The sequence below is a fragment of the Pituophis catenifer genome, unplaced genomic scaffold, assembly GCF_029215685.1.
Source record: "Pituophis catenifer annectens isolate HBS135680 unplaced genomic scaffold, rPitCat1.0.hap2 SCAF_2, whole genome shotgun sequence".
NCBI lineage: Eukaryota > Metazoa > Chordata > Lepidosauria > Squamata > Colubridae > Pituophis > Pituophis catenifer.
This window is the reverse complement of record NW_027256882.1, coordinates 102344254-102366886: the sequence shown is the minus strand read 5'-3', so window position 1 is coordinate 102366886 and position 22633 is coordinate 102344254. Positions and strand designations below refer to the sequence as shown.

Genomic DNA, 22633 nt, shown 5'->3' with positions numbered 1-22633 from the left:
AATGACTACCTATATGTTACTCAAGTATCTGTTCTTAATCATGTGAAAGGGAAAGTTAATTGAATAAAATCATTATTTTTTTTTTCAACAACTGCTTCTTGCTGTAATCTGGTTTTTGTTACAATGAGCTATTCCTGTTTCTGTGTGATAGAATTTATTTTTAAAGTTATGAATACTATACCAAGTCTTCACTGGAACACTACTTTTAGCTAACTCTGATATGACAGTCACCAGTGATAGCACTGAGAGTAGCACAGGTAGACTGTCCTCAAACTATTGTATTTGAGAACAGATAAGATAAACATAACACTGTCCAGTGCTGTTTGTATACCAATATTGGTTTAATATTGGTGAGTGCCTGTTCTGATAGAAGTAAACAGTATAAGGAATATGTAGCTCTTTTGCTTAACTGTATTAAACAACCATAATGTTCCTCAGATATGAAACATTTTGAAATTTCAGCTGCAGTTGCTCATTGTTTTGCTTTGTTTTTGTTTCTCTTTTTAATCTTTTTTTTTTTTTTTTACTGAAAGAGAGCAGTATAAGCCATTCAGAGTTCTTCTGGATTAGTGCCACATGTCAGACCTATAAATAAATATTACAGTATAATAATTAGATTTTTGTTCAAATGTGAGAATTCATTCGTAACTTAAACCCATTCAAAAGCTGTGACTAGAAAAGGCACAATGTTTAATGAAAACAAAAAAAGAATATGGTGACATAAATGTATTTATTAGTGTGAAAACTGAGCATGCTTAGGATCTCCAAAGCAGATCTTTGGAGTTCTTAACTGAGGCTTTATTCAGGCAGCCAATTGACTGTGATGATTTAAGTTAGCAATACTCCTGCCAGGGGCGGGAGAGGGGGAACTAAAATTAGATGTTATGTTTGTGGTTTTACTTTGAATGATATTAGTTTTTTTGAAAGTATTTAAGTTTTAAAATTACTTTTAAAAACACACCACATTTACTTGTCTGTAAAGTAATACTATATAACATAGCATGATATGTTTACTGGGTATACTGTATACTGTGATATACTTTGATATACAGTATTTAATCACTAAAAATGGTTTAAAAAAATCTTATCATTTACCATTCGGTGTATTTACTCTTTCAGCAACACATAATCCTGCTCCTCAAAATACTAAAGTGAACAAACATGTTGGGACTGCTTATCCCAGCTTGCCCCCAGGCTACCAAAACGCTTCACCACCTGGAGGACCAAGAATGCAGTATCCAGGAGGACCTCAGCAATTCCCTCAGGTAAATCCTTTCCAATTTTACTCACATGTTATTTCTAGGTTCCACAAAGGCTTTGTTGACCTTGTAGAAGTTGTTCTTCCATAATTAAAGAGCTCAATTTTTTGGGGGGGGGGGATTAATCACATTTTTTATGTTGATAAAATGCCTTTTGAGGTGGTAGATCCAAATTTAAAAAAAAATAGAATTCAACTATTCAAATCTTGTTTTTAGTGCTACAATGAAATATAGAAGTTCTTACTTCTATATTTTGCATTTCGTAGACAAGAAAGACAGTAGACAAGACATGGATACATAGACTTGTATCCAGAAAGTCTTTTTAATAGTGGAATGGGTAGAACTGGCAATCGGTCACCCTTTTCCTGGTGGCCAGTATGTCTACCATTTATCTTATATAGATAGAGAGAAGAGAGAAAAGATATTTAAATTGTATAAGTGGAAGTTTGCTTTTGAAACATATATAAACAAAACGTTAAAAGATTTAAATTAATGGTTCCTGAGGAATAATTTAGAGGTGAAGAATACACTAGATTTCTTATTAAATGGTTATGCAAATTAAAAATTATAAACATGAATTGCAGCTTCCCTAAATTTAGGTTGTTATATGAAGACATGGTTGGCTTTATGCTGACTCCATTTAATCGCACCCTGGCCAGCCTAAGGGTAAGATTTCTGAACATATAGGCATTTGGTTCAATGAAAGAGCACAGCAATCATTAGATATAGTATGGAGGGAAAGTCTGTGGAGATTCTCAGTTTCCTCCAAGAAGTATAAACAGGTACTTCTCAACTTACAACAGTTCATTTAGTGAGTGTTTGAAGTTGCAGTGGTAAAGAAGAATGTAATTTAGGACCGTTTTTACACTTATGACTGTTGCAGCATCCCCATGGTCATGTGACCACAATTCAAATGCTTACAACTGAATCATATTTATAATGGTTGAGTGTCCTGAGGTCCTGTGATCACCTTTTGCAATCTTCTGACGAGCAAAGTCAATGGAGAATCCAGATTCATTTAACTACCAGGTTACTAACTTAACAGCTGTAGTGATTCACTTAACAACTATGGCAAGAAAGATTGTAAAATGGGGCAAAACTCACTTAACTGTCTTGCTTTAGCAACAGAAATTTTGGGCTCACTTGTGGTCACCCCTGCTCTAGAAGGATATGCTTGTTATCACATATAATGTAATGTTTTGGAAGTTATGTATAAAGTTATGAAAATGTAAATTCAAATTGAATATTTGAAAAAAAATATCCTAACAGTAACAATAGTTATCCAAAATTGGTGGACTCCTCTTCATTAGATGTGCTCAAGCAGAGGATAGACAGTCATCAGGGATATTCTGATATTCTGAATCCTATCTACAACAAGGGGTTGGCCTGTTTGCCTACATGATATTTCTCATTCTCTGAGTAATCAGTTCCTAGTTATAGCTAGATTAGAACTGGCTGGTTTACAAAAAGATTGTGTTTTATATGAAAAAGAACTGTTTTAATTTTCCTATGTTATATTAAAAGTGTCTCTGTTACATTTCTATCCTTTGTCTTTTTTTTTTTCAATTCTAGGGAGAAACATGTTAAAACCAACTAAGTTGATGAGTAAGACTAGCTCAGCAGTATTAAACTACTATTGCTAAATATTTTCTGCTGTTGTGTAAAGGGTGATACGCTTCCAATTTGAGTTAAGCATCAGGTGTAATATTTTCCCACTCAAGTGAGCTCCACCCTCTCATTCAAGTTTGTGTTTTATAGATACATTTATAATTGGCTAGATTTTCCTAGCTATTTCAAAATTATCTCATCCCTCTTGCAATACTCTCCTTAGTTATTAATAATTCATTATGAAATTGAAAAAAATGCACTTCATCTAAACATTAGCCTTCATTACTTCTTTCAATCTTTTTAATAATCAGTGTTGTCTACATAATAAGACTGCATAGTTCAGTAAACTTTATTTTTTAATTTAGTGCTAGTATATTGCAGTATTTAAAATGTTGGACTTGGCCTGGAATTATCAATGGATAATTCTAGATAAGTGGATAATTTTGATCTCTACTCAGCCTACTTACATTATTATTCAGATAAAATGAAGTTTTCCCATGCATGCTTGCACAAGGAAAACATGATATAAATGCAAATAACTAATATTACTGGAATATATTAAAAAATAAATATGGACTTTTATATCTAGATTAGTTTTGAGTACTAATAGGATGGTAAGATAGTTTATAATAAAATAAGGCAATCCTCAATTTATGACCACAATTGAGCCCAAAATTTCTGTTGCTAAGCAAGATAGTTGTTAAGTGAATTTTGTCCCATTTTACAATCCTTTTACTATAGTTATTAAGGCAGCAAATCACTGCAGTTCAGTGAATCATCTGGTCATTAAGTGAATTTGGCTTCCTCCATTGACTTTGCTTGTTGGAAGCCAGCTGGGAAGGTTACAAATGATGATCACATGATCTGGGGACATTGCAACCATCATAAATAGATGCCAGTTGCCAAGTGTCCCAATTTTGATCACATGGCTGGGGATGCTGCAACAGTCATTAAATGTGAAAGCTGATCATAAGACACTTTTCAGTGCCATTGTAACTTTGATAGTCACTAAACGGTTGTAATTGAGGACGACCTGTAAATAAACTACTATAAGTGCTTTATGAATTATGTATTTGCATCTAATATTAACCCCTCCATCCTCTATGATGTCTATGCATGGATTTAAATGTGTTTCATAAAGGTTAAATTTAATTTTTGTTTTGGGTGCAGCCTGGCTTGGGAGCAAATACCTTAGCTGCATCTATGGGTGGACTAAGTCTTCAGCCTGAAGGATTAAGACCTATCAACCTTCTTCAAGACAGAAATATTCTTCCTGCAACCCCCTTGCAAGCACCCATTCCCAATTTGCATCAAGATATTCAGAAGCTCAACTGCAATCCCGAGTAAGGTTAATTAATGCTGCTTGTAAAAAAAAAATCTTCAATTTCTATTATTCTGAACGTTCTCTCTAGTGTCTTTCTGGGTATTTTAAAATACCACATTTTTTTCTGGTATATTTAAACAAAAACAAACTGAGAAAAGTAATTTTAGTACATCAACAAGATGATACCCGTAATGTTAAGTTTTAATTACATTTACGGTATATATCCTAGATCATTACTTAGATGTCTGCCACAACTCTTGATAAAAATACAATTCTTAGTAAAAAAAAATAATCACTGGTGAATAAAAATCTAATCTGTTTTTGATGGTTCCAACTAATCCTATGTAAAGGAAAAAATGTAGGCTCACATGGTTCTTTCTATATATATGGTTGTATCTGAATACTTTCTGTAAGAAGGTTCCAGTTATTAAAACTGTCATATAATGCGATTCATAGGACCACAGGATGCTGCAAACAATTGTAAATGCAACTTTGTTGCCAAGTGCAACCATGTGACGGAGGGGGGGGGAGAAACTGCCAAAACTTTGGAACAAGGTCATAACTCCCTTTTTCCAGGTAGATTGTAACTAAGTTGAAGACTACCTGAATACAAATTTAAACCTCAATATCATAACCATCATATGAAACTTTATCTATCTGAAAATTATTTAAACAACGCACAAGTTTAATTAGCACACCCCATCACAACAGAGCCAGATAAAGCCCATACATTTTGCTATCTCTTCTGTTCACTTATAAACATAACTGATAACTGCTTCTTTACAATCTCTCCCTGCTCTCATATTTGAAAAAGGAGATCATGCCAAATTTTCTAATTTTTATTTTAGTTTATAGGACCCAATCTTAAATTCAGCTGTTAAGTCTATCCTTTTGCCCAAAACTGGAATTTACTTGGGTTTGCTTGATGACTGCAGCATTCGTTTTACAGCTGCCACATTCACTTAACAACCACCACAAAAAATCAGATTGGTTATGTGAGTGACCCAATTTACGACAATCACAACATTTGACAAGAATTGGCAGGTTCCATTACAATCGTAAGTCAAGAACTATCTGTGCTGTATTATCCCACTACACTGCAATTAAAGTCTACATACAGCAGTGTTTTTCAGCTGTGTTGGTATGTTCTGCTGGAATGTCAGTTGCACAAGGCAGTGCTTCAGAACAATTTCCCAAAGAGTTTGAGAAGATAATTTCTACAATGCTGATAAGTAAAAGCTTCGTGCTTTATCTGAATACATAAAAATTATTGCCTTGCAACCATCACAACTTTGGAATTGAATTAATTGCTTAAGTCAAAATAAAGCTCTTATTAACTTACTCACTGGGCTATGGGTTTTAGTGGTTCGTTATGATAGGAAGTAAAATGAATATTGGATAAAAAAGATTATCTGCACTTTTTCTATATTTGAGTATATTGCTAATGCAGCTTTACCTTTTGAGAAATGTAAACATGTTTAAGCATTTGAAGGTTAAATGCATTCAGTAGAGTAGATTCTGAAAACCATATAAGGAATCTTGTTTTGATGCTTGATAGTAACTGTTCTTTTAAAATAAAAAAACTAAATATTGTATAAACTGTATTCTTCCCCAAATTGCAAAAATTGTAAGCACCTTTATCTACAGATTTATGGATGGCCCAACCAAGTGACTATGACCATCAACATAAATATTATAAAGATTATTCATTCTTGTATGCTTAATATACACATGATCATATGTATGAATCTAATTCATCGTAACCCTTAGATTACATTTTGTGAACAGAATCTAATGCTTGGTTAGCAATTTATTAAGGCTTCATCAGAGTTAAGCATTGGATTCATTTTTTTTTCTCAGAAAATATTCTGTTCAAAGCAATGAAAACCTGAGGTCATCTTTGCTATTTTCTCCATCTCTTCCTCCTCAATTGCCAGCTTTACCCCTCATATGTTTCTGTTTTTGATTTGGGTTCGTTTTTGAATACTCAAATTATATATGGATCTGTACTCTAGCTTCAGAAATACCCTGTTAGATCTAAGGCTGTACTGTAGATATAAAAAAACCAACAGTATGCAAAGGCTACTTTGGATTCTGGTGGTGAATAAATAGTATAAATAAAAGATTGATCCAGAAGTGTATTTTTCAAAGTGTGGTGTTATTTTCTAATGTTCCCTTTGTAATTTGGTCAGGATATCTACTTACTTTACAAGTTAATAAATGACTGTAGCAGGAGATCAGTTTGGTTTAGCAATTAAAGCACTGGGCTACAAACCAAGGGACTGTGAGTTGTAGTTCTGCCTTAGGCATGAAAGCTGACTTTGGACCATTCACACGCTTAGCCATGATGTCAAGCTCGGCTGACAAACCAGTCAGTCAATTCCTGTTATAACCAAATTGGTTGGCATTTGATTGATAAAAAGAAAAAAGAAAGAGAGACCCTGCACTTGCAAAAAATGCTAGGAAAGGGGGAAAAAAATAGTGTCGTAGCACAATCCTACAAACTATTAAAATTTTGCATTTGTTATAGGTTTTTTTTCCCTAAACAGAATGTTGCATAAGATATAGGGTGGTCCCCTTTCTTCAAACATAAGAGAGAGAAAAGTAATGACTGACTGGAGATCAGGAAGGTTGACACATGTAATTAGTACTTCTTTAATCCTTTGGTTTTCCATATAGGTTGTTCCGGTGTACCTTGACTAACATTCCTCAGACGCAGGCCTTACTGAATAAAGCCAAACTACCCTTGGGGCTTCTACTTCACCCTTTCAAAGATTTATCGGTATGTTATTTAATGTTTGAAAATGTCAGGGTGTTGATTTTCAAAATACATAGCCTATATTCAAATTACTCTAGTCAATATTCTTCATAATATAAGAAGTGTGGAGTTCAACTCCCCAACTTCTCCCAGAATTCTGGGAGTTGAAGTCCACACATCTTAAAGTTGCCAGGTTTGACACTGCTCAACACTGCTCTAGATAATAATAGAATTCTGCATCCATGTATTATCCATAATTGTCTCAGATATTAATTCCAAAAATTTGCTTTGATTTATGTAATCTGTTGTGATGGCCAAATTTGGTAAACTGGCTGCAGCAGTTTCTACAAATAAAAATTCCAAAATCTAGTTTTGTTTTTGGATGATTCTCCTAAATTTTAGTTTATTGATTTGGACATATTACAAGTTATTTAAAGAAATTAAATCCTTTAGTCAAGAGGAATTGAAATTGAAAATTAGAAGAAATTCAAATGAAATGACTTTACCAAAAGTGAAATTTTGTGTAAGTTGCCTTTTTAGAGTCCAGTTATAGCAGCATACAGTATTTTAAATATCATTTATTTATATGTATGTATGAATGTGCAGTGCTTCAACAGTGATGAAACTTTACACTGATTGAACTAAAGATTGGTTGATTGAAGCTTTCAGTTTTTTATATAAGTTTATCTTTTAAGGCATTTCAATAGATAATATTTAATCAAAGTTGGGAGTATCTTTAGTATCTTTTCTTCCCTGATTTTAATCTGCTGTGAAGGTTGTGTTTGCAAATAATAAAGAGTTACTAGGCTAGGGAATAACCTTGTGGGAAATGGGACATCAGTTGTTACAAATTAAACAGTCTATCTTGTCTCCTCATTATATATTTCTTTTTTTACATAACTCTGCTTGAATGCAACATACATTTTATATAGGTTCTCATCTTCTGCATATATTGTTAAGTGTGTTGCACTATAAAACATGTTAAGTGTCAAAGTCCAAGTAATTTATAACATTATAAGATGTAATTTAAAACATTATAAGATGTTTTATAAACATTCAGTTTTTCGTTTCTGCTTTCAAAATAAAACCTGATTGTTTTCATCAGTAGATGAATATTTCAGTGTTGTCTGCAAGTATGAAAACTGCAAAGCCATGTCTCCCACTGGTACATGACTTTAAAGCCATCTCTTAATTTACCCTGTTTGCCCGAAAATAAGACCTCCCTGGATAATAAACCCAATCAGGCTTTTGAGCGCATGCACTTAAATAATAAAATAAGCCTCCGAAAAGAAGCCCTCCCCAAAAAATATTTAAATGCATGCGCAGCCGGTCCCCGCCATTTCCTCTGGTTGCTTGCCGCGCAAACAACAGGAGATGAGGCGAGGCCGGAGGGGGGGAACATGCCCCATGGATCCCACATGCCCTTACCTGACAGCCGCTCCAGCAACCCTAGCCACTGTGCCCAAACTGTCACACTAATGGCTGCCACAAAAGCCATTCGTGAAGAACAGGGAGGCGACAGTGGTGACAGGACATCCGGTCGCAGCGGCATGGCTGAGCCGACAGCATGGTGCAGAGTCCTGGGAAGCACGGCTGGAAGCACATGCACAGCCTCAGGGGTGAACAGCTGACCAGCGGTTGTTTCAGCAGCAGCCATGAGGTGACCATGCTCGTCGCCTCCTGCACCTCAAAAATATTAAGACCTCCCCGAAAATAAGGCCAAGTGTTTATTTCGGGGGTCAAAAGAAAATAAGACCCTGTCTTATTTTCAGGGAAACACGGTAGAAGCTCATGGAAAAAACACTAAATTGAAATCAGAATTGCCATTACAAGCATACCTGTCAAGGCTGTCAATTTTTATTTTCATTATCATTATTCAGTCCTCTGTCAAAAGAAAGAATTAAATTATACTTGTTGACAAATGTTCTTAAACAACTGATTTAAACATTCCTCCTTTCAGCAATTGCCTGTAGTAACCTCTAGTACAATTGTGAGATGTCGTAGCTGTAGAACATATATCAATCCTTTTGTCAGCTTCCTTGATCAAAGGAGATGGAAATGCAACTTGTGCTACAGAGTGAATGATGGTGAGTTTTTTTATGAGTTTAAATCCAATAAAGAGTCATTTGAGTTCATGTTAAGTTCTTAAGTGTACACATGTATACATACACATAAGCTGTTTGATTCCAGTAAAATACATTTATGACATCAGTCTCTAGCTACTTTTAGGTAATTGAACATATGGGAATAAATATTTCTTTAAAAGACTACTAGGCTGAAAAATATTATATAAAATACTGTAAACCTTGAGAGTTACATTGGTTTATAAAGTGTATTTTCCTCCTATACTGTATAGTTCCTGAAGAGTTTATGTATAATCCTGTGACAAGAGTTTATGGAGAACCTCATAAAAGACCGGAAGTTCAAAATGCCACTATTGAGTTTATGGCTCCTTCTGAATATATGGTGAGATTCTGCCTTCCCACCTTTCTTTCTCTCCTTCCTCCTGACCTCTCTTCCCAACCTTATACAATGTGTAGTCATAATAAACACAACTTGTGCAGAACTATTATATCTCAACATTTTTCTTTTTCTTTTTTTACCTTTATCCATTCTTGCATAGCTATTATAGAAAGTAGTATTTCAGTTGAGACAAAGTGACTGGTTATAATTTGTACCATACATCTTAGAGAATGTCACTACATCTTAGAGCTTTCAAGTAATTGGTTGGATTTTCAAATTCTTTATGAGCAGCTTCCTTCTCTATTAAAAATTGCTCTTAAGTTTCCAAACTTCCAAAAGTACCCTTTCACATAAGATTTTAATCCTGTGAAGGATTAGTAGAAGAAAACAAAAGTCAAGCAGTGTGCTCTTGCTTATGAAACAATTGTTTCAAAAGTTGTTTCATTTTCCCTTACTTGTTGATGCTTATGCACTGTAGTTCTAGGAAAGCTTATTGATCTTACATTGCACCAGAGAAAAAGTTATCTTTCAGTGGAGAAGCACTTTTCAGTCAGTCTATGGGTTTATGTAGTTTCTGTGACAAAAATGTGGGAATAGTTTGTTATTACCTTCTTTCAGACTCCACCAGCTAAGAAGGACCAAAACGTAGATCTCTGCTTCTAATCCAGCACTTCAACCTTCATCCACACTGTTCAAGATTTGAAAGAAATATAGACTCTAATGTATTGCATCTTTACAATAAATATATCTTTTTATGTCATAGTGGTTCTCAGTCCTCTAAATCACTGAATCCAGTATACTACCATTTGCTAACTTTTTTAAAAACTGTGGTGTATGTACTATGATTTTTTTCCATTTTGTAACAAGTTACAAAGCAGAGTTCAGTAAACTTGCTACAATGAAAATTTCTCATTTTCACAATAGAATTAATCAAAAATGGATTATAATATGTAAATATGTATTATATTTTTACGATATTTAAAATGCAGACTACCTTACAGCCAAGTAAAAAACTCAGCGGTCCTAGATTGACATTTAAATGTTTATAATTGTGTCTTATTTTTTCAGCTACGTCCACCTCAGCCTCCTGTGTACCTCTTTGTATTTGATGTGTCACATAATGCAATAGAAACAGGATACTTAGACACTGTCTGCAAGACTTTGTTGGACAATTTAGATCTGTGAGTCCTTTGCATCTTTTCAATCTATCAATGTAACCTTTAAAATTCATATCTGTCCGGTCCTGGACCAAGCACAAACAAACAAATGAACACACAAAAGAGGTGATTTTGTTCTGTTTACTAAATGAGAGTTGGAAACAGATGCCCTTGCAGTATAAAGTCCTCCCTCCCCCGAAGTTCAGCAGTTTTGCTTTACAAGTGTTCCAAATCAAAGCAACACACAGGAGAGTATCAGGTGGAGTCCACTGGTCAAAGCATGTAGCAAATTCATCAGCCAGTTTAAGATCAAAGTCAGGGTTGCAAGATTCACAAGTCAAGGCACAGGAAGTAAAAGTTAGGGTGGTTGTCGACAAGGAACAGCTTGTGCTTGCTGCTCCATTTTAATAGAAGCAACCCCAGTGCAGCTCATGTGAGGGCGAGACCTCTTCTGCGTAAGCAGTCTCACAGAGCACAAAGGCTCTACTCCAGAGGTGGGTTTCAGCAGGTTCTGACCAGTTCTGGAGAACTGGTAGCGGAAATTTTGAGTAGTTCGGTGAACCGGTAGTAAATATTCTGACTGGCCCCTCCATCTATTCTCTGCCTCCCAAGTCCCAGCTGATCGGGAGGAAATGGGGATTTTGCAGTAACCTTCCCCTGGATAGGGGAGGGAATGGAGATTTTACAGTATCTTTCCCCTGGAGTGGGATGGGAATGGAGATTTTACAATATCCTTCCCCTGCCACGCCCACCAAGCCACACCCACAGAACTGCTAGTAAAAAATTTTGAAACCCACCACTGCTCTACTCTTTGCAGCCTGTCAAGCTCTTATGTTGAGAGGGGGGAGGTAATTCTGCACTGCCATCTTCAGAGAGTGACAGCAGCTGTGTGTGCTGCTTTGGACTTACCTCCTTTGCTTGCTCAGGCAGCGGTCTGTCTGGTGGTACCTGGGCTGGCTGCTTGTTGTTTGTCAACACTTCTGAAGCTGGCTCTGGCTGATCATTTTCTGTTCCCTCCTCTGACTCAAATCTGAGCCCACCATGACAATATCATTAAGTTGGGTTGGAGTATGTCGATGCCTGTGTACACATATGCAGAATGTATACAATTATAGTTATGGTAATATTTGAGGAGGGAGTATTGATCATTAAGGAATGTTTACTGAATTGAAAAACAAGATAGCACAAGAGTTTAGCTCATTGCATGATGACATCAGTATACAGCTAACATAAATTTACACAAACCTGCAATAATGAAAGTTTATGGACCTTTTAGAATTATCTGTAATCCAGATAATTCATCTGGATAGAATAACTTGCAACGTGATTTGAGGCTCATCTTTTAATAGGAATGGATGAACTGTGTTGAACTGAAGTACATTCTTTAGGAAATGTGTGCATAATCTGAAAGGACAATTTGCTTCAGGAACTCTGTATGTTGCAATGTTTATAAGAAACAAAATTTTTCTGTAATGAAGGTAGAATTTTTCTCCATTTCAGAATAACCCCCCTGGGTCATTCTCTTGTCTTTCCATTTTTTGTCATTTTATTGTCACCATAAAGTTCTATTCCACTACTTTGAAACTTATTAATGAACCCATCTGAATGTGAGCTTTATAGCTGTTCATGGAAGAATCATTTATTTACTTACATTTAACATGTTACATGAAATGTTGTTTTATGAAAATATATAAGTTCAACTTAAATGAGCACACTTTATAAATTTAATGCCTGGTGCTCAATTTCTCTGCTTCATTTTCAGACTCCCAGGGAACACTAGAACAAAAATAGGCTTCATAACATTTGACAGCACAATCCATTTCTATAGCCTCCAGGAAGGTCTCTCACAGCCTCAAATGTTAATCATTTCAGATATTGAAGGTAAGAAGAAATAATCTCGAATACTAAATTTATGAAATATGTTTTATGACTTCTGTCGTATACTCCTAAATTGGAACATTAATTCAACACATTTCTGTTTTCAAAGAAGAAGAAAAACAGTTAAATAACAAGTCTTGGTACTTTGCTATTAAAGATGATTGTCAGTCATACTGTAAGCTAGGAGAGCAAGAAAGGAAAAAGAGCAAATGTCCTCTAATCAAAGACACAGCTAGAAAAACACTCCTTAGAATATGCCTCAGTCATTAGTGTTGAAGACTGCGTGTCAGTCTTCGAGAAAAACAGGGTCTTTCCTGTTTTCAATTTTTGTTTTGCAACCCCCCCCCCCCCCCCCCCAGGATTTAAAATTTTCCATTGCAGATTTTCTTTCATACACACAGACTAGCTATCTGGAGAAGTAGCCCTATGATAGTTGTCTCATTTGCTATAGGTGTTTTAGGGTTACCTCTTACTTCACTTACAAATTCTGTCTTCTCACACTTCCATTATAGGTAATGTCAAAGAAGCAAAGCACTTCACACACAACTCTCAAGACTTGTTTTGTTTTTTTCTTTTCAATTTATCACTTTCTGGCTATAGGTCCAGGAAATAAATACTATCATTTCTGTAGTTTATAGATCTCTCAGGACTGTAGTAGTTTGTATTTGGGATAATGTAGAGGTTTCGGTCTCTTAGATTTATTCTGGTGTGTGTGTGTGTGTGTGTGTGTGTGTGTGTGTGTGTGTGTGTGAGAGAGAGAGAGAGAGAGAGAGAGAGAGAGAGAGAGAGAGAGAGAGAGAGAAATTTAAAAGGTCGCTTTTCCTCAGTATTTTTTTTCAAATCCAGATTATTTATTTATTTATTTTACTTTATTCATTCAGCTCATATGCTGCCTACTTCGCCTGGAGACGACTAATCATTAAAAACCAATAAAAAACATTAAATTAATAAATAGTAAAATTAAATTAGGGCGATAGGAAGCAACATGCATGTGGGTGGAAGATGGGGTCGTAGTCCGTTAACCATGTCCAGAAAGATTGCCCCCATTGGGGTACTAGGCCATTTGATAGAGGAAGGGCTTTAGGCCCTTTCAGAATATCAGAAGGGTGGGTATGGATCTCACCTTCGGGGGGCTTTTGAAGTCTAAATGGGGTACTCTTGAGTTTTAATCACAGGTAGCTGTGATTAAAAGCTGTGATTAAAAGACTGGGCTCATCACTCTCTCTTAGTCTAACTCACCTCAAAGGATTGTGTTGTGGAGAAAATAGGTGGAAGTATTAAGGTAGTCCTTGACTTATAACTGCAATTGGGACTGGAATTTTAGCTATAAGTTGTTGCAGTTGTAAATTGTGGCACCCACATTACTGAAGCCATTTTTTACTCTTTTTATGCCAGTTATTAAGCAAATCCATTCTTCCAAACCACTACAATCAGTTGCCAAGCACCTGAAATACAGTCATGTGACTGTGGAGACGGAGAAATCTTGATGTTTTATCATGATGTTTTATCATGGGTGGAAGTGCTTTATGGGCTGTAAAACAGCTTCTCCAAGGCTATCATAACTGAACAATCATTAAATCCAGTGATAAAATAAATAATAAATACTTTGTTTTCTGTCTTGTAGATGTGTTTATACCCATGCCAGAAAACTTATTAGTAAATTTAAACGAAAGCAAAGAGGTAAGAGGAATATTATACATTGTAAGTATAAGCAAAAGTATATTTTAAGCAATTGACTTTGAAATATTATTTTGCCTGTTCCATGTAATAAATCTAAAACATATTTTGGCCTGAGGAACAAAATAACTTCAGTTAAAATGTTTGATACCTAATAATGGGACAAATGGCAGCCAGCAGTCTGAAGAGTGATTCCAGTCCACTTTTCAAGAGCCACCTAAACAAAATCTTCCCAGATAATTGGACAAGACTGGGCCTGAGTTATCTACACCAGATTGGTACAGTCAGAGGGCAACTACTGATCTTATGGTTCATTTGTGTAACCTACACTCTCATCCGCTGTACTGTATAACTAACTTTTAAAGCACTAAGCATCTGATCAGTTATTATACTGATAAGCTTGGAACCTCAAATAAACTTTTGAAGCTTTCAGTTGTTTTATCAGATGAGATGCTGCTGCTACAAGTTCTTTAATAAATAAACAAAATAAACAACCACTGAGTGATTAAGGTCTCCTCGTTGGAGAAACCCTGAAAGTGGATGATATTCCAATGGTGGTACATTGGCACATACATTTTTAACACCAGACAAAAAAAAATTCCCTTAGTTCTACTATTGTTTTTATTTTAAGTTTTATTTTTTTAAGCTGCAGTGTGAACTTCAAATATTGGATAATATAAAAATGGATAAATATAGTAAATAAAAAGATGGAAATTTGATTTCTTTCAGTTGATTCAAGATTTATTGAGAACTTTGCCTCAGATGTTTATTAAATCTTTGGAAACCCAAAGTGCTTTGGGACCTGCACTACAGGCTGCCTTTAAACTTATGTCACCTACTGGGGGTCGGATTACTGTCTTCCAAACTCAGCTTCCATCTTTAGGAGCAGGTGCACTCAAACCACGGGAAGAGCCTAACCAAAAAGCATCCACAAAGGTTAGCAAAACAAACTTTTACGCCTGATTTTTGAGTGACTCTTAAAATTTATTTTTTATTTTAACAGTTCTTTTTAAAAATAGTTCTAGTCTGCAGTGGGGCTGCAAAAATGCAAATTTTTCAACAGACGAATATCTTCTAAACCACAGGAAGCTATAGTTCTCCTTTATTCTGCTTTGGTCAGATTTAGCATTGAGTTCTGGATAGTATTCTGAGTACTATAATTTAAGAAAGATTCAGAGAGACTGGAACAGGTTCAAAACATGGCAATGAGAATGATCAGCAGAGCAGAAACTGTTGTATGAAGATACATTTGAAGGCATAGGCATATTTAGCCCGGAGGAAAGAAAACTAAGGGAAGATATAATACCATTATTCACATATCTGAAAAGATAATGCGCAGAACATGTTCTGTATGGCTACAAGAATTACAGATTTAATTTACAGGAAGGCAGAGTCTGACTGCATATTAGAAAACTTGCTAAAAGTAGAGCAGTTCAACTGTAGAGTTTATTTCTAGACAGGTGGTCAACTTTTTTTGGGTGTACATGTATACCCTTCAAGTCAGTATTTACTCTGGCGATTGTCTGGACAAATCCCTGTAGTTTTCTTGGCAAGATTTCAGAAGTGGCTTGCCATTGCCGACTTCCTAGGGCTGAGAGAGTGATTGGCTCAAAGTCATCCAACTGGCTTTGTGCCTCAAACAGGACTAGAACTCTCAGTCTCCTGGGTTCTAGCTTGATATCTTAACCACTATACCAAACTTAATTCTTGAATATCTCTACAGGATGAATATAGGTATTGGCTTCTTATGGATGATTTAATTTCATTTGCTATACTGAACAGGCCATTGAACCTAATGCCTAAATGGCCATTTTCAATTTTGATTGACTACTAGAAAGCCTAGACGCAAGTCATTTTGTAACAAAATCCTTGCGATCGTTTGAACATTACTAGCATTTTTTTAATATTGGGTAATAGCCAGTATAAATCATTTGAACAATGCTGTCCTTACAGTAAGGCTGTGAGCAAAGCATCACTTTTCAACCGTCTACATAGCTGCAACTTCCTTTTACCCAGCATTCCTGGTGAAAGCATCTTCAGTGCATTCACAAGCATATGAAGGCAATTTAGCACAAAAAAGCTGTGCTAAACCTTTGGGAGGATGCAGCTGCTTCAGTGCTTTAATGAATATTGTTTTGTTGGTGGCGTGAACATGAATGAAACACCCCTTCAAGTGCATTTTTTGCCTTTTTACCAGGATGTTCCTCTGACACCATCTACTGACTTCTATAAAAAATTGGCCTTGGATTGCTCAGGACAGCAGGTTGCAGTTGACTTGTTTCTTCTTAGTGGACAGTACTCTGACTTGGCTTCATTAGGTAAGACATTCTTTTTGCTCGCCATTTAGAAATGCTTTATTGAAAGATGTAGATTACGTAGGGATGATTATAATAAAATATGGTAATCCTTTATCAAAACTGTTGCATAAACTATATATATATAGTTGAGCCCTGTTCTACTGGTTTGCTTTCTTTCTTGCTTGATTAATAAAGGTATAAAACTATTTTCTCATGTGCTACTGTAAAACAGAGTAATTAACTTTGTTTTTACAATTACAGATTTTAAATTGTAAAAACGAGAACATTACAATCAAAAGATGGAGCAATACATTTTAGTAATGTAGTTGATGCTATTTCCAGTTCATCATCTTTAAAAATCTGTTTTTGAGGAAAGAAATGTATTCCACTTCAGTAGTGAAACTAGTGCTTGAAAAAAAATGTGCATGTTTCTTTTTCTTACTGTAAAACTTCTATTTTTTAATATTATATTACTTTAAGTCCAAAAATGAAATAAATTTACCTTTTTTCTAGGATGTATATCAAGGTATTCTGCTGGTAGTGTCTATTATTATCAAGCTTACCATCATCAACACAATCTTCTTCTGGTGGAGAAATTACAAAAAGAACTAAAGCGATATTTAACTAGGAAGATTGGCTTTGAAGCTGTCATGAGGATAAGATGTACCAAAGGTCAGACACTTAGTCTGCCAGTTTTAATCGAAGCATTGTCATAATTGCTTAAATAAGTGAAAGGGTGCACGTAAAAAATTGAAATTCTAAGTACCCTGAATTTGGAATTCTGATAAATGATGTTTGATACTCAGCACTGCTTAAGTTACTATACTTTCTGTACAGTCTTGAATGTATGAGCTTTTATGAAACAGTTGTCACAGAATATTATAAACCTATTGTATAATCAGTGAAGGCTATTTCCACTTGTATAAATTATCTGAGATTGTTAATATCAAAGATCATGGAAACATGGCATCTTGTTCCCCAGGGGCAAGGTCTTTTATATATATTGGATGGTTACAGTAGAAGCAGCGCTCTCTCTCTCTCTCTCTCTCTCTCTCTCTCTCTCTCTCTCTCTCTCTCTCTCTCTCTCTCTCTCCCTCTCTCCCTCCCTCCCTCCCTCCCCTCTCCCTCTCCCTCTCCCTCTCCCTCTCCCTCCCTCCCTCCCTCTCCTTCTCCTTGCTATATTAAATAAATTGGTTCAGGTCTTTGGGGAATCTGGTCTGCCTATCATAGCAGATTGGTACGTCTAGGAAGATTTTTAAACTGCATTGTAAATCCAAAGGTAAATTTATGCCTTGAATGTTCTTTTTTGGTAAAAGGATAGATTTTGGGGGGGTGGGGGGTGGTGAAGAGGACATCTAGAATCAACAAGTAATGCAAAATGAGCTGAACACATGAATGGGCTTGCTTTGTATTTATGAATGAGATGATTTTTCTAAACTTAAGCTTATTTTAATCACAGTTTTCAAATGTTTTCCCGATTCAAAATAACATAGCCCTAAGTCCACATTTCTTCTTTACTGTAAAAAAAAAAGTACATATTTTAATTTTGGTTCAGTTCCGTTATTGAAAACATAAGAGACTTATAATGATAATGCTAGTATATTTGCATAACTTGTTTAAGAATATTTTAATCAACTTAAGCAGTTCAAGAGAGACTGGCTCCATTTAGATAGCCCTTTTTATGTTGGTAAAATCCTCTCTGCATCCACAAAGAAATACTGTTCCTCACTACGTTGAGAATAATACTACAAAAGTTTTATGACAACGGGGTGTGTTTGCCATACAGAAATTTCCCACACATTGCTTATGCTTTGATGTTTTTAATTGAGCATGACACCTTATAGAAGTACTTATTGACAATGCTTAAACCTAATCTGTCGAAAATTGAAGAGTGAATACTAGTAATTTTAAACTTAATTATAATATTTTAAACACTATAATTCTTTTCACAGGCCTTTCAATTCACACTTTCCATGGCAACTTCTTTGTACGGTCAACTGATCTATTGTCTCTGCCAAACGTGAATCCTGATGCAGGATATGCTGTCCAAATGTCAGTAGAGGAGAGCTTGACAGATATGCAGGTGGTCTGTTTTCAGTCAGCCCTCCTGTATACATCTAGTAAAGGTAAGCAGCCTGAGGCATCCGGTATCCATTTCAAGGTCATGCCCTCCATGCTTTTAATAACACAAAATGGTTATTATTAAAGACTTTAGACTTTTGCAGTTTTCATGATTAAGATCTTCATAGGTTATTGGCAAATACTCATGACACCCCTCCTGCGCGAGCTGCACTGGCTCCCAGTGGTCTTCCGGGTGCGATTCAAGGTGCTGGTCACCACCTTTAAAGCGCTCCATGGCATAGGACCCGGGTACCTTCGAGACCGACTTCTGCCACCAATAGCCTCCCATCGGCCAGTTCGCCCCCACAGAGAGGGCCTCCTCAGGGTGCCATCGGCCAAGTTATGTCGGCTGGCGACACCCAGGGGGAGGGCCTTCTCTGTGGGTGCCCTGTGGAATGAACTGCCCCCGGAAATACATAAGATCTCCGACCTCCAGGTATTTCGTTGCGCACTCAAGACCCTGTTGTTCCGCCAGGCTGGGTTATCAACATAACAATTTTAAATTGGGTTTTAAATTTCTGGGGTTTTAAAATTTAGCCGAATTTATTTAATAATTTTAAACTATTTTAATTGACGTTGTTTTGTGTTTTTAATAGGCTGTACACAGCCCTGAGTCCTTCGGGAGAAGGGCGGTATAGAAATAAAATTATTATTATTATTATTTATTATTATTATTGTTGTTGTTGTTGTTGTTATTATGACTTTCATTGTTAAATGGCACTTTGGGTTTGAAAAAAGCGGAAAGTAACATGTCTTTTACACAAATTTGTTTAGAAAATAGCCTCTGTTTAAATTTGTAAGACGAATGATTTTGAATAATGAACTTCACTCCATGTCCGCAATAGAATTAATGTATCGTAGTTTTTGAAGCATACACTGGATTTATTTTAAATGCTATTAAAAACTACTTTTTTAACAGGTGAAAGAAGAATACGTGTCCACACACTGTGTTTACCAGTTGTAAGCCAATTGAGTGATGTTTATTTAGGAGCTGATGTACAAGCTATTACAGGCCTTTTAGCCAATATGGGTATGTGCTGAATTGTTGGATTGAATTGCACAATATTTTTTGATTCATTGATACTGTCATTCTACAAAGTTTAAAGATTGGTAGTAATGAACGTTTTGGTTGAGATTGTTCTAGAATGTATAAAAGTGCTTTACAAAATGTATCTAAAAAGCTTGGCAACTATGTCACAGCATAAAGAGATATAGATACTATGCAGTGTTGCTTTGTATTCTTTTTGGTAAATTGGATATCTGTGTGAGAGAGATTGCGTGAGTGAGTGAGTCTTTAATATCCATTGTTAATGCTTTTTATTGCGATTGTCTTTTTGACATCAAGTGGACTATGTTCTGTTCTTTTTCAGCTGTTGATCGGTCAATTTCTGCTAGTTTGAGTGATGCTCGAGATGCATTGGTGAATGCTGTAATAGATTCTCTTTCTGCATACCGCTCATCTGTCCTAACCATTCAGCAACCAGGTCTTATGGCTCCTGCATCATTACGTCTGTTTCCATTGTTTATCCTGGCTCTCTTAAAACAGGTAAAAATAAAAACAGAAATTGCCTTAGAAATAGAAGTTGGCTAAGTATATTTTGTTAAAATTGATGATAACTGTGTATAGTATTATAGTTAATAATTTTTTCCAGATATTTATATGCAGTAACAAATTTAGAAAAACTATTCTATATTGAGAATAAGTTTCCAGACTTCCTTGTATGAATGAAGTAAAAAAATTGTATGGTTGAAATTGATGATCTTGACATGTGCATAACTCTAAATTCTCTTGTTTTTCTGCTGCTACTTTTGCTTACAGAAAGCATTCCAAAGTAAAACAAATACCCGTTTAGATGAACGCATCTTTACAATGTGTCAAGTGAAAAGCCAGCCATTAGTGTACCTCATGCTTATTATGCATCCCAATTTGTATAGAATTGACAATCTCACAGATGAGGTAAGTTCTTCATCTAAATTTGTCTGGAAATTATTGGATGTATCTTCCTAATCTCAGATATTATACAAAATTGTACTACAATATTTGACTTTTCTGCATATTTTATAATAAAGGCATGCATTTCCATGCTTTTATTATGCTTTAAGATTCAGGGAGTTTTCTTCAATATTCTGTGTCAGTCTTCCTTTTTCCAGACCTCAAGTCTTGGAAGTTTGGAAAAAGGAAAACTTTTCCCTTTTCCCTATCTAAGCCTTGAGTGTGATTTAGTTATGTGAGTATTGACAAGAACATTGCAAATAGGGACCAGTATTTGAATGATAGATGAAGGCATTAATTATGAAGGTAGCAATTATGACAGACTTTGAGAGTAGATATAAATATAACAGCTTTTATACTAAGTTATAGTATAAATTGTGACATTTATGAATTAGTTGGCATGTACCAGAAATTTTATAAGCTGTTTCTATTTTTGTATGTAATTGTCTAATTTTGTGCTTGATATACAAATTATTTAGCTATCAAATTCAGTGTTTTAATGTGTGTTTAAATGAATGGAGATATTAAATTATGATGGGTAAATTGCAAAGGACATTAAAATTGAATATATGAAAGTAGAATATCTGATATTACAAATAGATATGAAAGAATTAAATTTAAATGGTACGCATTCCTGCATTTTAACAAATGGAACAATATAATTTATATGCAAATGAAACATTATTAAATTTCTTTCAAGAACAACTTTAATTGGTTCCTGCAAATGTAAACACCTTTCATACTGCAAGGAACAGAAATTGTGTGCAATTTACAAACCACTCTATCTGGAAACATTAACAATTATTTTCTTTATGTTATAGATATATGCCTATAATGATGTATGTTTTAGACTTGATATCGGTCAGGATATGGTAGCCTATGTTTATAATACATAAGATCTACTGTTTTATTTGCCTATTAGAAATCATTTTATCTATTTAGGGAGCCCTCAACATTGGTGACAGAACAGTACCTCAGCCACCCATTCTTCAGCTCTCTGTGGAAAAGCTAAACCAGGATGGTGCTTTTCTTATGGATGCTGGCTCTGTAAGTAGGATTTTAAATATACTACAATCAGCAGGAGTCATCTCATGCTCCATAAATAAACCTTCATAGCAGTACTTTATTAGCCTGGTCTGAGGTAAAGTTTTAATGCATACATTATTTACTAATTCCTGTGTTTCAATATACAGGTCATGTTTTTATGGGTTGGAAAGAATTGTGGACAGAACTTTATAAGCCAAGTACTTGGAGCCCCAAACTATGCATCAATACCACACAATATGGTAAGAACATAACACGGTAAGCAAGGATAGACAGCCTGAATCCTTCATAGACTATAACTTTCATCAAGCCCAGCCAATATGATAATGGCTAAGAATTTACAGAGTTGTAGGACAATACCTTTACAGCAGATGGCAGCATCTAGTCAACCTGGTCTTGAAAATGCTAAATAGGGTCAGATCCAGTATGTAGCTGGATGGGAGATCACCATGAAATTCTAAGAATAGATTGTAGAGTAGACAAAGTTTTTTTAAAAAAGTCAAAAGGCTAGAACAAACCATTTCCATACTACATTGCTGCCAAGAAAACAACAGGGATATAGTTGCCGAGACCTGAACTTGACTAAAGAAATTTAAGATGAAGTATCAGTGAGGATCATGTTACCTACTTCAATTCCTTGAGGTAATGTGGCTCCTTAGAACTACCCAAAAGGATTAAGGTGTGGCCAACAAAGTACCAGTTGTGCAAACTGAAGTATTTATTGAAATAGACCTACAGAGAGCTTTTGTGATTCTGGCTTTTAGATACCTTATGAATGCCTGAGTTTGCACCTTATAATTTAAAAGAACTAAAGTCAATTTTCCAAAAATGTTATCATTAAATAAACAGTTTGTGCACTATATGCTTCTGTCTATTGCAACATCCCATTTGCCATGTTGTTGTTAGTTGCGAAGTCGTGTCCGAACCATCACGACCCCATGGACAATGTTCCTCCAGGCCTTCCTGTCCTCTACCATCCTCTAGAGTCCATTTAAGCTCATGCCTGCTGCTTCAGTGACTCCATCTAGCCACCTCATTCTCTGTCGTCCCATTC

General features: G+C 35.5%; 1 protein-coding gene across 1 annotated transcript in view; it reads left to right on the top strand.

Annotated features, from left to right (window-relative positions):
• SEC24A (SEC24 homolog A, COPII coat complex component) overlaps positions 1-22633 on the top strand; it is a 39833-nt gene that overhangs the window by 13493 nt on the left and 3707 nt on the right. Inside the window, exons 5-21 of the mRNA XM_070937292.1 lie at positions 1120-1265; positions 4038-4210; positions 6871-6973; positions 8910-9036; positions 9306-9415; positions 10481-10593; positions 12332-12450; positions 14072-14127; positions 14854-15060; positions 16322-16442; positions 16935-17093; positions 18374-18547; positions 19462-19572; positions 19913-20088; positions 20362-20499; positions 21478-21582; positions 21729-21821. Of these exons, the coding sequence (XP_070793393.1) occupies positions 1120-1265; positions 4038-4210; positions 6871-6973; positions 8910-9036; positions 9306-9415; positions 10481-10593; positions 12332-12450; positions 14072-14127; positions 14854-15060; positions 16322-16442; positions 16935-17093; positions 18374-18547; positions 19462-19572; positions 19913-20088; positions 20362-20499; positions 21478-21582; positions 21729-21821 (2231 nt within the window). The remainder of the gene's footprint in view (positions 1-1119; positions 1266-4037; positions 4211-6870; positions 6974-8909; positions 9037-9305; positions 9416-10480; positions 10594-12331; positions 12451-14071; positions 14128-14853; positions 15061-16321; positions 16443-16934; positions 17094-18373; positions 18548-19461; positions 19573-19912; positions 20089-20361; positions 20500-21477; positions 21583-21728; positions 21822-22633) is intronic.